Source organism: Phalacrocorax aristotelis, chromosome 2 (genome assembly GCF_949628215.1).
Source record: "Phalacrocorax aristotelis chromosome 2, bGulAri2.1, whole genome shotgun sequence".
Lineage (NCBI taxonomy): Eukaryota > Metazoa > Chordata > Aves > Suliformes > Phalacrocoracidae > Phalacrocorax > Phalacrocorax aristotelis.
This window is the reverse complement of record NC_134277.1, coordinates 75,436,205-75,453,533: the sequence shown is the minus strand read 5'-3', so window position 1 is coordinate 75,453,533 and position 17,329 is coordinate 75,436,205. Positions and strand designations below refer to the sequence as shown.

At 38.0% G+C, this 17,329-nt stretch overlaps 1 protein-coding gene across 1 annotated transcript in view; it reads left to right on the top strand.

Annotated features, from left to right (window-relative positions):
* The window catches only part of EXOC2 (exocyst complex component 2), a 134,867-nt gene extending 120,669 nt beyond the window's left edge, over positions 1 to 14,198 (top strand). The window contains exons 24-28 of the mRNA XM_075084156.1: positions 2,533 to 2,588; positions 5,797 to 5,919; positions 8,165 to 8,226; positions 10,072 to 10,131; positions 12,390 to 14,198. Coding sequence (XP_074940257.1) covers positions 2,533 to 2,588; positions 5,797 to 5,919; positions 8,165 to 8,226; positions 10,072 to 10,131; positions 12,390 to 12,483 — 395 coding nt within the window. The 3' untranslated portion in view covers positions 12,484 to 14,198. The remainder of the gene's footprint in view (positions 1 to 2,532; positions 2,589 to 5,796; positions 5,920 to 8,164; positions 8,227 to 10,071; positions 10,132 to 12,389) is intronic.
* Positions 14,199 to 17,329: the final 3,131 nt, after the last annotated feature.

Here is a 17,329-nt window from a genome sequence, read left to right as displayed (position 1 = left end):
TGATTGACTAATGAACATGCTCCAGTGGTGCTCAGGTATCCATAGAGAAGGGAGACATTCAAAGTTTTAATCTTGCGCGGCATTTGTGCAAAAGTAAAAACACACAGTCTCCACATGAAAGATCCTACTGTCACCAGATGAGGCCAGTAGGCAGCCAAAAGCTGAATACCACATGGGTTTGCAGACCAAGATCAACGCTTTGCACCCTGAGGTTAACTGCAAACCAGCTCTCAAATTCACGCTGTAGCTCTTGATGTGATTTGCATACCACTGTTCGGTGCCTGGTCAAGTTGTGTTTGCTTGTGGGACATGATACAAATTTTGTCCTCTGTGATATGAAGCCTGCAAAGGATTTAAACTGGGGCAGAGTGAAGTACAAGAAGGAAAACACTAGAAGAGGAAGAAGGAAGGGGGTGTTGCATTTCCACATATACCTGTGATCTTTTGGTGTGGTTCAAAGAGTGGTGTGTAGCATTCTTACTTTGTTTTGCAGGTTACAGGGAGGAGAAAAAAAAGTCAGTTTCATAAAATTTCTGGTATTGCTGTATTCCTCCCTCCCTTCCTTCCTTGTTGCAAAAAAATCACTAAGATAACAAGAAATTACAAGCTTGCAACCAGGTATACTATGCTGTTTGACTTGTCGTTCGTTTAGTTTAAATGGAAAGAGTGACTGAGATTTTTCAAGGAAAAGAATAAAGACAGCGAGAAAAGGCATTAGAGGTGTTTTGGAGTGTGTGGGGAAAGGCTTGTATTTTTCTTTACTTTTTTCAGTTATTTGCATCTCTTCTAGAGTGAAAATAGAACACTCCTAAAAAGGTCTTGATTCTTTTGTATGTTCAGAAACCAAACTTCTTTTAGTGAGAGTAGTAAAATCTTTGACGCTCTTCGCTACGAACTTTTGAAACAGAGACTGTCTTGATACACAGGCCTCAGTGCAGAGCTCAGCTACATCCTGATTGTGCATTGGAACAAGCGTCGCTGTTCAGCATCTCTCCTGCTTTCCCCCATGCACCCTTGCTTCCAACAGGAGACCCGTGATGCCCTCTGGGAGGCACCTTCCAATCTAAACTCCAGGCTGCATCATGTGGCACAGTGTAGATGCAGGTGATGAAAGTGTTCGTACCTCATGCGAGGGGGATCCTGTCATCTTTCCATCCTACTCTTTAAATGTTTCTCCATAATTGTCTAAGTAAGAAAGAACAAGTATCTCCTTTTTAGATCTTGAGGTGAGATGTGGGACCAGTGGTTAAAAAAATGAGCACAACTGAGATGGCGGTTGTGAGACACAACTCTCTTCTCCCATAGAATAACTCACTTTTGTTGATCTCAGGTAACTCCTTTTAAAGCTATTTTTCATAGCAGGATTAAGTTGCTGCATCAGTGTTATCTGAGGAAAGGTGGAGCAAGTAAGATGAACTGATTAAAGGTTCACTGTGTAATTTTTATGACAGCAGCCTTAATCACATTGTGATCTCTGAGCTGTATGGTCTCACCAGTCTCTGTCCACAATTCTGTTCTTTTACTGTTGGTTGAATATACCAAAGGGAGCAATGGGGTTCGTTGCACTTTCTCTGATTCATGCTAGAATAATCGAAATCCGAAGTTGAGGTCCTGTGGATCGGTAACCCTCTCATTATTTTGTGTTGCATTTCCAATATTTATGCATACTTAAATGAGTTAAATGCTTTCTAATTTGCCTTTGCCTACAAAGTGAAGTGCCCAGGAAAGCAAATGGGGCAATTCTAAATTTTTGCCTATTTCAGATCTTACACAGCTGGGGTCCAGGTCTGGGAGGTTACTCCAGAATTGGAGCAGCATAGGGGACTAAGAGCCTGTCCTAACTAAAGCGTACCCTGCTGGATGTCCTTCTGTTTAGAATTTCCTTTTTAGTATAAATTGACAAGCATTTCATATGCTTGGTAAATAAAATGCTTACTTGACTTCAGCCTACCCAAGAGGAAATTTCTACTAAGGCATGACATCTCCTATAAACTGCCATGAGTAATATCTTCTGAACCACTTTCAGAGAAACAAAGAGTCCTTGCTATCTCTCTCTGTAATAATAATTTACAGTCAGAGAAGCTGAGAAAGTAGTACGATCTTCTTGAAGACTGTTGTACGAACAAAAACCCCTGTCTTCTCTGTTTCTTTAGAACTTACCAAGCTGTAGTGCATGTTTTGTGCCGTGGTACGTGTATTCTAGCAAGACATCCAGAATTTGTTTTTTAATAATGCTAGGTTTTTATTAAATCGCAAAGTTGGTGAAATTGGGTTGCCAGAGAAGAAGAATACTGAAACAGGAACTTGCTGGCTTTTTTAACCTTTTGCTGTAAGGAAATGTGCCTTTCTCCATTTGATTTGAAAAAGGAAATAGACTGGTGGTGTGGCTATGGAACTTTCTCTTTCTGCCTCTGATTGCAAAAGTGCTAGTAAAAGAATGAAAACAAAAAGTATGGTATTGAACAGTAGGATGTTATGGCTTTGTTGAGAAAACAATGACAGCAATTAATTATCTTTTTCGTTTTGTTTCAGGTGTCAGAAACTATTTGAAAGAAGCATTAGTGAATATCATTGCTGTGCATGCAGAGGTGAGAAAAACTTCAGAATGTTTCATGCTTGCAGTCATATGATTAATTTCAGTGTACTTTGCATGATATATCCTGCCTTTCATCATCCCTGAAAGTTGTAGCTCAGTTGAAATGTCTTCATTATAGACGTAAGTGCTTTGGGTTAGGTTTAGCCAACCAAGTACGCGACTGCTAACTTTTTTAAGGGCAGAAGGAGATGAACAGTTCCTGTTTATCCTCAGTAACACTCCATTACACCTTTCTGTTTCCACTATCTGATGAAGAGGAAAGCTGAAATCTAAAGCTCAATTCTTCCCTTTTCATGCAGATTAAATATAGAGAGAGAGGTAGATATGGAGAGATACAATGCTCACTTTCTCTGATTAGCTTTATTTTCCACAACATATGAAAATGAGCTCATGCTTCGCTTTGGAAGAAATGTTCAACGTATGCCACTCAGAGTAAAAAGGCAATATATGTTATTCTTGTACATAGAATAAAAAGTGGAAACCTGAAGCCAGAAAGCTTTAGAATCTCTGTACAGCACAAATTGTGTTTGAAATACTTAGGTAGGTAATGGCTTATGATGGGGAGTGCACATTAAAATATTATTATTAAAATAATACGCTTGCAGAGCTGGAGTTATTTGGCCTTTTGTGATAATATGCAGGTATTTTCTATGGTGCTTTAAATTACAGCCTCTGTTCTACATATTGTTTCCTTCTAATCATCAAGAGTGTTACTAGATCAGTATTGCTCCTGGTATAAGCATGGGTAGTAATATCACTCTTACCTTGCAAAATACCATAAGTGTAGCTGCTCTACCTTTTCCATCTAATTAAAAGCTGCTGAGATTCACTTGAGGTTTTTGTTTATTTTATTCCTCCTTAAATTACAAAGATTCATATAAATTAAAATATTTTCAGAAACTTTAAATATCACTTGCAATATTTTTGGTTCAATTTCAGTATTTACTTACAACAGTTTTCACAGAAGCATTGCTGATTTTACCAGATGCTTTCGAATGAGGGAATAAGCAACATCAAAAGTATATACCAATATGACATTATTTTTTAATGTTGATTTCCAGTGTAGTGGAAATTAATAAAAATGAAAAAGACAATTTTTGCTTTAAAAAATTCAAAGGCATTTGTGACTTATTGAGCTAATTCAATAAACATGCATACTTGTTAAAATGCTACAGCAGCAACGTGCACTGCCTTGCTGACTTCATTGAGACTGATACCAATTTTGGCCCAAATAGTGTTGCCTCATAAATTTCTAGATGTCAAATATTACATAAATATGAAAAAGAGTGTCAAGATGAAACTCCTATTTCCACTGTTTTCTGGTGAAATTCTGTAAGCTGGGTCAGATTTAGTTAGCAAGGCTGCAAGTTTCTGAAGTTTGAAACAGCAAAAATTAACCATCAGCTGAACAGCAAGCATGGACTGAAGTGGAAAGAAAATTGTTTTCTACCTTTGAATTCAAGTTTAACTGAAGTCAAAATAAGGGCTCCTTATTGCAAATTTTGCGATGATTCACCTTTGCTGAGAAATTTTTTTTTTCCTGGATTCTGTATAGTAACTTCAAGAGTGCTCGTTGTGGGCACAAATATTCTCTTCTCAGTAGAAGATTTTTGGGCATGTTCCTGGTATGTTTGTGTTGAATTGCTCAGCAATATTTGCTGCTGAATGAGATGACCCCTTCCCAAATTGTTACTGGTTGGGGTTTTTTCTTACTGTACAGCTAAGTATGTCACCTACTTAGCTTTTGTGGGTCAAAACAGTTAAAACAGGCTGAGTGTTTGAATTAGCAATGTTAACAGCTGATAACTGACATATATGTGGTCAGTGTACTTAGCCTACGGTGCAGAGCTGCCTTTTGGAAGGGTCAGCTTTATGGGATCCCTGATAAATAATTCATTACTTAAATCACTGAAAACTGTGTAAGAATCTCCCTCCCCCACCTTAATTTAGTGGGAAAAATGTGGGGGGGGTGTTTCCCCCCTTAATTTACTTTTGCACACGTGTATGAGAATTTTTTCTGTCAATTACTACATTTCCTTGTCAGGCATGAGATCTAAACTTCACGTAAAGCAAAGGTATGCTAGCAAAAAACCATTCTGCTACCTAATTTTTTTAGATCATTTTAAAGCAGAAGTTGGGGAGGGGAGGAGTGTTTAAAAACTCTATACAGTTCATTTTCCCTCTTGCACCACTCCAGTCACATCATCTTCAGTTCCTTGTGGCATCTACTCCCCCAACCCTATGCAGTTTTAGTGCATCTTTATCATCACCTTTAAGTCTTGATACAAGTTTGGTCTGTCTAACCTATAATCTCACTTCCTCCTATATTCCAACCTCTTGGCCTGCATTTTCCCCAATTGGGTGTAGAAAAATCATACTTTGTTTTTATTTTTAATTTACCAACAATTTCTCACTTCCTTAAAGCTCCCTTTATGAAAGATTGGCTTCTTCATGCTTTCATTCAGGCATAGATCTAACGTTTAATTTTGTGTTGCTGATGTGTTGCAGTTGCTTTGCTGAACCTCAAACAGAGGATCCAAGTACCGCTTTAAAAAGTTGCACAAATAAGCACTTAAAAAGATGCTCTTGATGCATGGAAAAAAAAAAACAGTAAAGTGTAATGTTTTTGCCAGGGAACTAATAAATGGCAGCCGTGGAAGAATCTAAATGAAAATCCATTACACCGTTATACTCTCAAACCCTTTCAAAGGCTTATCTCTGCCAAAGAGTGTAAAGACACTAGACATTTGACAGCGGTCAAATATAAAGGATTCTAGAAGACATAGCAAAATATGTGGGTAAAAAGTGGCTGAATGTGTAATTGGGTCAGTCAGTCACACAACCCTGAATTAAAGGTGCTATCTACAAAACAGCAGTCTATGTACAACCACCGGACTGCCTGCATCCATTAGCAGAGAGCATCTGTTTTGAAGTCTAGCTGCTTTTAGGCATTACAAGAAAGCTGTCTATCACATATCATATAGTTAACACTGCTATTAACAGAGGTGATCTGTCAAAGCACGGGACAAGCATCAAAAGAAATCCTTCATATTCCAGTTGCTTTGAAATTTTTTTTGTCCATTGATGATAATGTAGTGGTCCTTTCAAAGTGTTTAATGCTTTTTACTGAAATATTACTGTAGAAAATATTTCTCTTAATATAGGCGTTGTGTTCATGATTCTTCTTTCATAAAAATCAGGTGTTTACGATTTCCAAAGACTTGGTTCCTCGGGTAATTTCAAGGGTTGTAGAAGCAGTCTCTGAAGAACTGAGTCGACTGATGCAGTGTGTTTCATCCTTCAGCAGAAATGGAGCTTTACAGGTACCTGAATGCTTTGTGCCGTCAAACATGTGAATCTAGAAACCTGAGAATGAGAGAGAGAGGTACAATCTGTGTATTTGTTGGATTTATTGTAACAGCAAAAGCAAGGAGCCAAAAAGGATTAGTGTACAGCCTGTTTCAGATTTATGGATTAATACCCTTTTGGATTCTGGTTTTTGGGTTTGATTATAATTTAGTGTTGTCTTTGTGTCTGAGTGCATGAAAAGTTACCTATATGCTATGAGATAAAAATATTGAAAATATAACGCAGTATGATCTTGCAGGTCTTTGCAAAACTAATCATCTGCCTGTTAAACTATTTCTACATTAACATTTTGTTGCAGCACGGGTAGACTAGATACTCTTACACTACCGTCTTCATTTACAGCTGGGTTAGTAGCTGTACTTACTATTGGGTAACTTTTAAAGGACGCTAAGAAAAAATCTTTTTAAAATAAATCCTATTGAGTCAGTGATTGTTGTGGCTGTACAGGCAAGAAGAGCAAACTCCCAGTTTTATTTGTACTTGACAGCATTCTTGCATTATGATGGGAAAATAATTATCCAATTGCAAGCCTTATTTTCCAGTTGCTGGTAGTAATTGCATTGGACAGAGAATAATGTAGGAAGATGGCAGCCAAATAAGATTGACTGCCTATTTAAAGCCAAATCAAAGAATAGCAAGAAAGCTACCCGTATGTCATTTTTGTTTGACAAGACAACTCACTGTATGAACTTGGTGCCTAAACCCATAACTGAAAGGATTTTCTCTCTCTTCTGTAAGTCTATCGCTCATGGTCATTTTCTGTTCCTCTGAACATAGAAAATCCTGTCTGGCAGACAGCAGCAGTGTGAGAGTGATCTGAGCCTTGTCAGACTGATCAAAAAATACCCATTCCTAAGGAGAAGCCTGAATCTGTTCCCACATCCCATGGCCCACAGTTTTGCAGGGTTTGCCCTTTCACCATGCTTTTTTAGGCTGTGGTACTTGAGAATGTGAAGCTTCCCCATGGTACTGATACCTCCTAAAATGTAGGGAAGACTCCAAAATCTTATGTGTAGGACTTCAAAAAGTCCAAAGCTGATCAGCTTGGATCACCATACAAGGAGATGTGAAACGTTCTATGGTGAGAAAAGCATTTCTTTTGAGTATAAAATTGGTCAGTTGCTATGTCATATTTTGTGCCACTAAGTTCTGGCACTAAAAAAGCATAAATCTCAGCTGGCTTCCTACCTAGAGGAGAGATGAGGGGAAGACCTAAAAGCCAAATCCTATCATGAGAACTGGAATTAGATGTCTGTGTCGCATTATAAAAAGTTTTGGTTTGGATGATTAATGTCGTATTAGTTGGGTCTAAATGTGGATCAGTTTCTATAATTTCTGACTGGATTAAATTTTATCTTTATGATGATCAAGAATGGAATATGAATTTAGATGAAGTATACTTCGTATTTTTAAATTTACTTCGATTATCAATCACATGCAGAATATTTCTATTTCATATAAAAACTGTGATGATAATGATTTGCTTTTCAAACACTAAAGGGCAGTCTGTGAAATTTGTTTAATCTTTGAGTTTATTCTTTACCATAGTTTGCCTAGGTGATAATCAATACCTAGACACACAGTACAGTGCAGGAGTAAAATCCCCAAGCTTGTATGCCCACCAGGTGACAGACAAGAAGCAGAGCACAACCATTCGACTTCCTCATCTGATGGAAAAAAATAAATTCAACAGGAAAACCAAGAATAAAATGTGTATTAACAGATTTTTGTGCTCTTTTGTTTCCTTCCTCCCTGGCCAAGCCGTGCTGTGAGAAGTTAAGCTTACTGTATTTAATAAAATAAAATAAAAAAAGAAACTATTAAAAAAAAAACCAGACTAATTAAGGTAGTGTCCTTCTGTATTTCTGTCACAGTACAGAAGAGATGGAACAGAATTGAAGGTTACTGTTACTGGTTACTGTTACTGAGAGACAAACCAATATTTTCAGACTGCTACGTAGTGACTGTACAAACAGTTTGACTTGAATCAAAAGTACGAAATTGTTCCTTTTAACAGTCTCCTGACCTAGCAGTGTGGCAACCAAAAATACAGGAAACAAACTGTTAAAGCCAAGGCCACTTACAACTGCAGCATGCAGTAATATTTGCCTCTAAAAAAGATTAAGCTTTGGGATGCTGGTATTCACTTCATGAAAGGACATTGTGTCATTGTTTCAATATTTGTATTTCTGGTTTTAGGCAAGACTTGAAATCTGTGCGTTGAGAGATACTGTGGCCATATACCTAACACCTGAAAGCAAGTAAGACGTGCTGTAATGTCTGGTTTTTTTAATGTAATGAAATCCTTGGTGAACATGCGAAAGCACATAATTAATTAAGAAATTTTGCCTCAAATAGAATATGTATTGTACTAGGTTAATATATGCAAAACAGATTACTAGCAAGGTTTTATTAGTTGAAAGAAATTAATTACTTGGGGGGGGTGTTACTTGAATTTTTAGACACAAACTAGTATTTGCCACCAAAAAAAAAAGAAAAGGTAAAACTTCTTAACAACAGTATAGCTGCTGAGGAAAATTATGATAAAACAAGACAAAAGCAGATGTCGCTGAATTTTATCAATTTTTTTCACAGCAGTCTTGTAAAGCACATGGCAAAGAACCTGCGAGACACATCAGAGAGGCTACAAAACTGGAGACTGTCAGGATGCCCTTATTAGGGGTGTGGAGGACTAGGGCTCTCCACAAGTGTGTGCAATACCCTACTCCTCCTCCACCCACATAATCAGGGAAAGTGAATTCAGCTACACACTATCTCTTAGAATGAAAGCCTTCAAAAGGTTTTCAGCAATTTATCATTTTTCAGTGAGGTGCAAAACCAAAGATAGATAGTCGGACACACACGATATAAAGGGAGAAAGAAAAGCATTAGCAGCATCAGTGGTTGATGCAGTCAAGGCATGTAAAAACGGGCTATGATAGCTGTCATCAGTTTTGTGTAAAGTTGATTGATTGAAATTTCTAGGTGATTATGTTGGGGATTGGATATGGGCAGGTTCATTCCTTATTTTAATTACCTACACTTCTGTTAGGATTGGCATTTACATGTTCCTGCAGATAGTAATTTGGTCATCTTACATAAATGTTTTGTAGGAGACATTTCAGGGCTTGAGGGCCTAATGTGTCTTCATAGTGTCACAGATACTGTCCTATGGTGTCACTGCATTCCATTTCAAAAGACTTGCTTCCCTATTCTAAGCGTCTGATATTGATAAAGACCTCTAAATGAAAACTACTTGGCAATGGCTCAAAGTGGATAAAATGGAAGTGGTATTGTCCCTAATCAGCATAGGGGCAAAGCACTGTGAACCCAGGAAGCTGGAGCTTCATAGATGGATTTTTATTCCTGGACTTGTCACTAGTAGTAGTTGCCACAAGTCACCATACTAATCTTCTGCTGACAAGATTGTACCTATCTGTGCAGATCCTGCATTGTTCCCTGCACTTCTGTTGCACATCTGTTGCCCAGAGAGGGGTGGGAACACCATGTTTGGAGTTACTCAGGACTTGACTGGATAATGCCCCAAGAAACCTCCTCTAACCTCGAAGTTGGCCATATCTTGAGAGGGGGTGCTGGACCTGAAGACCTCCAGAGGTCCCTTCCAACATAAATTATTCTATGAGTCTAAGTTACTTCAATGCAAACCTACTGTAATTATCTCTGTAGGCCCCCTTCTGTAGGGGAAGATGCAGCAACCGGTCTACCAAGCACAGAAAGTCAAAATCAATGTTTTATCTGTGCTTCATAATTTGATGGTCACTTAGGTTGAGGCAGAAGGCGGGCTGGCAACTATCCGTAATTCTCGAAGAGTCCAGGATGTCAAGCACAGTCTTAAGTCAGCTGTTGATTTAACATTTCCTGTTGGCGTACGGTATACATCACATTAGGAGTGTCAAGAGGCCTGCTTGAACCTGTGACTGCTTTATGTTCAATTTGCACATGAATGTCAGGTCTCAAGGCAATATTTTGTTAGTTTATTGAAATAAGACTGGATAAAATATAGCATATCTCCATAGAATTTATAGAGGTAAAACTGTGCTGAGACTTTTACCAATGGAATATGAGTATTTTTGTTTTCCTTGTAGCTCTAGCTTTAAACAAGCTTTGGAAGCCTTGCCTCAACTCTCAAGTGGAACTGACAAAAAGTGAGTATAATGCATCATCTTGTTCCTTTTCTGGTCCCTGCAGCCATTGCTTTTTACTCTTGTATCAGAACTTTGTTATAAGAGGATTAAAGTTCACTGTATTTGACCCTTCTGAATAGGAGAGCAGAAGCCTCTTTGGACAGAGTTAAGAATAAGCTAAGTCCTTGTTCGTCATGGCCTATTAAATTAAACAGAAGAGCTGATGGCTTTGTGGCATATCCTTCTTGTCCATCCTAGTCTTATCAGTTCAATGTAGCTTTGTATTTATTTTGTAATTGCAGTATATTTTAGCCTTCCTTGTTAATCCGAAAGTTCTTGTAAGGTCCGTTGTCTTGTCTTACTGAATTCAGCAACAATAAAAAAAATGGCCAAGGAACAAAGTCCAAGTTTTTGCCAGCTTGATATGTGGGGAACTCTCATAACTGGCCTGTCATTTTAAAAACAAATACGAAGGGTCTGTGGTTCATTGTTAACATCAGAAGAAGGAGTTTTGGGTTCCTCCTTCCCCACTGTAGCAACCTTTGACAACCAAGCTGCTTTGCTGCATCCAACCTAATATTTAGTAGTCTGCTTTACACGCATAGCTTAATAAAGAGTAGCATAGTAAAACTAGGATGGATTTGTAATGAGTATATTAGTATAAGTATAGATGTTTTGAACCTGAGGTTGGTATTACGGTACTTTCAGGAACTGAACTGTATCAAATCAGTTTGCACTTAAGTCACAATTTAGAATATTTTGTAGACACATGAAGAGACTGTGGAGCCCGTGGACTGTGCCTTCTTCAGATGTCCTCTGTCTAGTCACTCTTACTCCTCACTAGCCACAACAAGTCTCAAGATGCCTCCTTGCCTTAGCTCTTATGGTTTCTTAAAGATAGGGCTCAGTTTTGAGTAAGGAGAGTTCTTTCAACTCACACTTTCCGAAACACCTGTAGAATTTTTTTTTTCACTTAGTCACAAGCATTTGAGCTTCATGGGACAGATGAGAATCAAGAACTGCATCATTTTTACATCTGCCTCAGAGTTCTGAGCCCCGGACAGTGCAAAACTTGTTCTGTTTCCCAGGTCATTACACCACAATTGCCATTGTTCCAGGCAGCTCATTGTAATCTGCATGTATTTGTGTAAAATAACACACAATTGTGCACTGATTTAGAGCTGTTAATTTCTGTTCATTCACAGTCATTATTATGATACTAAATGATGAATGTGGCCATAGTCATCTTCCAGAGGACCTGCTGAGGAAGCAGATACTGATTTTGTGGTTCAAGTTGTTCTTGGGTTTGTTTGGGTTATGTTTTGGTTTTGTTTGTTTTTTTTTTTTAACATACAGGATAATTTCTGCTGTTACTGGCTGTCCAATAATCATAGCTTTCCAAAAAGTTGAGGTGATAACATGTCTGCCCTATCTAGCTTGTTTTTGAAACAGTGCAAAAAGTTTGCCAAACACCTTCTTCCCTAGAATACAGGGGAAAATAAAACACACAGGCAAGACTGTAAAACTTCATAATGTATCTCCACTGTCACAATAAATATCTTCTACAGCAGAGCCATCAACAGCCTTGGTCCTACACCTGTAGTTTGTGGATTATAATAAATATTATCCACTGTACCAAGTACCTTCTTAAAAGCTATGTAGATGTAAATGAAACATTGTTATGCTCCAAAATGAACTCATACATAGTTTGTCTATAAAGGACAAAAATTTATTGTTGCCAGTGAGTTAGTTTCTTCTAGAACAGTCATACCACCTCTGATCTTTCAGCCATGATACTTAAGAGAAATCTACGAAATACCTTCCAAAGCCAAGTTTAAGAACTGGAATTTGCCATTCAGCTGCACACGAAAAGCCATAGCCTTGATGAGGGATGCTGGTTTTATGGTACATAGTCTGGCAGTTTCTGGATTTTCCTTACAGAAGTATCTTATGAAGCTCTACCGGTCCTTTTGGCACTGTGTTTTGCAAATATGTTTCTCTCAAGATGATGATCTTTATCTGAAAGGAAAGCCATATAAAGGGCTATTTTATCACCTTGATAAAAACTCTGTGGCTATGTCCTCCTCCGGCCACAGATCATCCTGGCACACTTGGTGTAATTCTAAATACCTATAATATTCAGATATTTCACTAGATCCAATTTTAGGGCCTTTTTTTCAGCAGACAATGTACTTGAAGTCACAAACAGAATAGCCAAAACTTTTGGTAATTGTTCCCTTTCAGAATCTGCCAGAGTTGTAACTATTTTCCTCTTACAGGTTACTGGAAGAGTTACTAAACAAATTTAAAAGCAGCATGCACTTGCAGCTGACCTGTTTTCAAGCTTCTTCATCAGCAATGATGAAAACATAGACAACAACACAATGCAGGCAACTCGAAAGACAAATGCGCTTAAAAGTCACCCATTTTTTCTGTACTGCTTCAATTCCTTTGAAGACTCTGAGGAAAACAGAAGACATTTCACTGAAAAAGAAGTTAATACACAACTCTGAGTAATGGTATAGGGCATCCTGCTGAGTGAGAATTCTGGTCATAAATACCTTGATAAAATGGTTTTCTGTCTAGTGTATTTCGTTCTGTGGTGGGGATTGGGCCAATTTTGTTTACATACACTCTTCTTGGATGTATGTTCATGAAGAAATACTCATTGGTGTCCTGCAATCTCGGTTTCATTTTTTAAAAATACATTGAAATGTATTTTTAGCAAATGTCAGCTTAAATTTGAGTATTACTCATGTTGTTCAGTGTATCAATCTGTTACTTTCTAGATGTAGAGTGATACTGATGTAAGTGACTGGAATACTCAACTTCTATAAACTATTGAGAAGTAAAAAATAAACATTAGTACGTACCGCTGACTGAGAAGTGTTCAGATACAATATGGAGAAGGACACTGGTTCTTTTGCATTTAAAAATTATCACCTTTTTTTCCTGTTATCTTCTATGGTTTTAGTGGTTGCAAGTCTGATTTCTTGCGAGGCTTTTATTTTCTTGATTCTCTTTTAATTAAAGCATGTTCCTGCATCTTTTGTTTCTCCCTTCGGTTGGAATATTGATGATAACCTTCACGTTTGAAATAAGCTCTCCTCTCACTGCAATTAACAGAAAAGCGGTCCGAGTTTATAAGATTAGTAGAAGCTTTAAAAAAAATGTTCAAGTGAAATATTATTTGGTGTTAAGTAGAATAGTTGAATATATGAATAAGTGAATAGTAGAACATGCGCTCTCATAGTCAGAAGCAAGAAGGAGCACAATATGTCATTGGTTTTGCTGCATCCTTCTTACTCCTGTCTTTTGCTGTTGCAGACTTACTACCACTGTCTTCCACTTCCCTCTTGATAGTCGGTCCTCTTTTCACCAGCAGTCACTGAATTTGTGTGGAGGGCAATAGGGATTCGGGAAGAGAGAACAATTTTGCTGCCATTAAGATGTAGTTACACAAAGGTCAAGAACAGTCTTCCCAACAGGGAAGATTTGGCACTTGACACTGAATTTCATTTTGGGCCTTGATGTAAGATGCAGGAAGCTATAATTAGAGAACAACTAATAGAAAGTGGTCTTGTTTTGGGGTGTGAGGAGCAGGTTTAATTTTATAACGGAAATCATGACTTGCAAGTAAATCATGCAGTAATAATGTATTCTTTCTGTGTTTGCAGTCATTTTGAGTGGGACTTTTCAGAAACAGTGCACTCAGTTTTCAAATAACTGTTTAATGTCAACATTTTCTTTTGCAACTTCAGTGATGTGCTTTAAAAATACAGCATACAGGTCTGGTAAAGTGGAATACTGAAGAAACAGCTTGATGCACGTGTATTTACTTGTTAAAAAAACAAATGTGTGTAAGTACTAATAGCATGTTGAATGGAAGTTTGAAACTTCAAGTATATGTCATTGTTGGCTTCCAGGGAGAATCATTAAACACCTGGAGCAATGTTGTTTTGTTAAATGTCGTCCATTCTAAAGCTGGTCATAGTCTCAGCTGCTGGTATTAACTGAAATAGTCCTCCAGTTAGCTCAATCTGTAAAGGATTTTGCTTCAGAATAATAAAATCTTAAGATGGTCATAAGCTCTTCTTGAATGCCTCACTTTCCAAGAAATGTGATTTCTTTATGAATTTTGCCAGTCTACATCTTCTACATTTGTATCAGACATATTCCTAAGTATTGAAAACACATTTTACCGTCTGTACTGAATTAACTTATATTCAGGCATCTCTTCATTGTAACATCATTCTCTTACTCGTCTTCTGTTACAACAGCTTGTTGCTTGCCTTTAAAACCTGAAGTCAGATGTTTTTGTTTAGTTGCCTTTCTAAGTCACACTTCAGAACACGTCACTGACAGCAGAAAAAGAGAATAATGCGTAAGGGAGCAAAATATTAACTTGAATTTAACCTGATATGAAATAAATGCTCACAGTCAAGTCAGAGCACTGGATTTCAATAAATCCACTTGGTGGAATTGAGGAAGTCTGTGAGCATCATGCTGCAACAGGATGTATTGGAATCTTTTTGCGTGGAAGGAGAGCTGGGACTTCTGAGACTTCATAGCCACCATACAGCAGGCTGCAGTTCCTCTGAAAAGAAGACTACAAAAAACAAGAAGTGGTCAGTGTGGTTTTGCACAGGTTTTTTTTTTTTGGTTTTTTTTTTTTTTCAAAAGATACAATGAGGTTTAAATAATATTATTGGAAGTGGAAAAAGATGGGGAGACTATGCCAAAATACAGAGTCAGTTAGGCCTTGCAGAGAAAAGAGAGGCAGCAAGGAAATCAAAGTAACAGAAGTGAAAGGCTCTGACATTTAAAGTAAATCAAATAAGTAGCATGAAACAATGAAGAAATCTTACCCACAAAATGGGTTTTTAAAATTGATATTCTTTAGAAAATATGTTTATTAAATGTGCTCATAGTGCATCGTTGTCGAAGTTAAACACCTTCCTGTAGCTTTTAAAAAGCCACGTAGAGAGTTTAAAAATACAAAAAGAACCATAGTCCTGCTAAGTTTCATGCACGTGCTGAATTTCAGGCATATGAATAGGCACGAAACTCTCTCAGATCTCCTTCAAATGTTGCGCATGTGTGCCTGTCTGTTGGGGATGAGGGAAGTTGTATTCCGTAGGCTAAACCCCTTGCATCTTCCTCTGGTTGCATAAAAAGACCCAGGACTCCAACCAGTTTAATTTCACTGTACGGCAACAAGAGGCGGAGATGAGAAACCCATGCTATGAGCGCTGCAGATTTCTGCTTTGTAGGGATGCTTTGGGCTGCAGCGATAACGTGTGACTGTTGGCTTGTAAAAGTAGGTCCAGCCTCCCAACCTTTGCCAAAGCTATTCCATCTCCCTGAAGAGAGGCTGCTTTAAGGTGAAGGTGAGAGAGGGTTTTTTTTGCTTTCTACCCAGACATCCTTTTGTCATCCAGAACTAAGGAAACATTTCTGAAGTAATAGCACGTTTATGTGGCTGTATTGGTAAGTAGAGAGGTGCAGATAGAATAGAGCCATAAAAACTAGCGTAATACTGTACAGAGCATGGAGCTGAAAGGATGATAAGTGTCGTTATTGCTGATTCTGATTCTACTTTAGTTAAAAGTACGTATGTTCAGAAAAAACATGAATAAGAATTGATTGTTGGTATAAAGGAAGGTGTAATAGTGATTAATGTTTAAAAAAAAAATTATGACAGAATTTCATGGAACTCTCTGACTGCTAAGCTACTAAACGGCATGCAGAAAGTCCCTCGCCCGTGAACATCTAACACGTAGCAAGGGAAAGCCCTAGGAAATATATCATTAAAAAATACTCACAAATTTAACTCCTTTTTAACTTTGAATGTAGTGACAGCCATTTTCTGTTTCTAATCCAAGAGAAGGTAGAAGACCGCGATTTCCTACATACAATTTTGGCCTTGTGAAGAAGGAAACATCAAGACAATCTTTTTCCACGGTTACACGCAGTCATCAGAGGCAGTGCTACACGGGGGACTTACACTTCCAGACCTGCTGCCTGACCATATTGAAGTCAACTCCAGCCAACTTCTTTGAACCTGTCCTGCTAAAATACTCTTGAAGGGCTGTGACTTTCCTAAGAATATTAATTGATACAATATTGATTGTATCAGTGGGTGCAAATGCTGATCTTTGTGTCTGGACTCGCTAGCAATGAGGGGTTTACATGTTTTGCACACTATAAACATACTGCTATTTTGCTCTTTTCAGTCTATAGTATCTCTAAAGATTAGAAGGAAAATATCCTTAATCTCTGAAAAACGAATGCAGTGTTCCTGCTGAAGCCTGAGATTCAAAATTAAGATCTGGCTCTTTAACAGTGGAAAGCTTTGGCGCGCTGGGCCGGATTGATTGGGTGCATCTCATCCCGGGTCAGAGAGAGGGACCCCTGAGGTATGAGACGTCTGCAATCTGTTCCTGACGGTTAGGAGTTGTAGATCCTGCATGGCACTTAAGTTTTAGCATCAGTCAGGAGTTAGTAATAGGCTGCGTCTACTGTCAAAACAGGCAACAGCACATGCGTTATTTAACTAGTAAGACACAAATATTTTTTTAATTAGTTTTGAATTGGTCAGGCTTCTAGGTGGGCTGAAATATCGGGATTTTAAATGTGATTATAGGCTTCAAATAGGACTTTGGTCCTTTGGTCTTCTGGCATTTCTGGCCTAGCTGTGTACCTGGAGGGGTTCTGGCTGACAACCCTTATCCAAAAAAAAAAAAAAAAAAAAGAAAGAAAATAAAATTGTAACTTGTAGATTTGTTTGAAAGATTTTTAGGAGAGAATCTGGTGGGTTTACAATTCAAGGGAAAAAAAAAAAATCCTGCTGGAACATTTATCCCTAGTTATGTTCTAGCCTGTCCATATACTGATACAGAGATGGTTCAGTTTACTTGCTGTCCTCATTAGCAGTTTTCCTATTCTTCTGTATTAGACGTATTAAGTGTGCACGCATTAGGATGTTGGTATAGTTAAGACCGCTTCTGCAGTGCTAACACATGACAGTTTCTTCTAACGTTGTTGAAGGAAGCCATAACAGAACGCTAGATGGTTAGTTGTGAGCAAAACTAATTTTATACAAGCTGTGTAACGTGTTGAGAGTATTTTGGCTTCGTGTGGTTGACGGCTTGTTTTCTGACTTTGTGGTACCTACTAGAGTTTTTCTGGCATGAAATAAAAGGGAAAACCCTGAGTA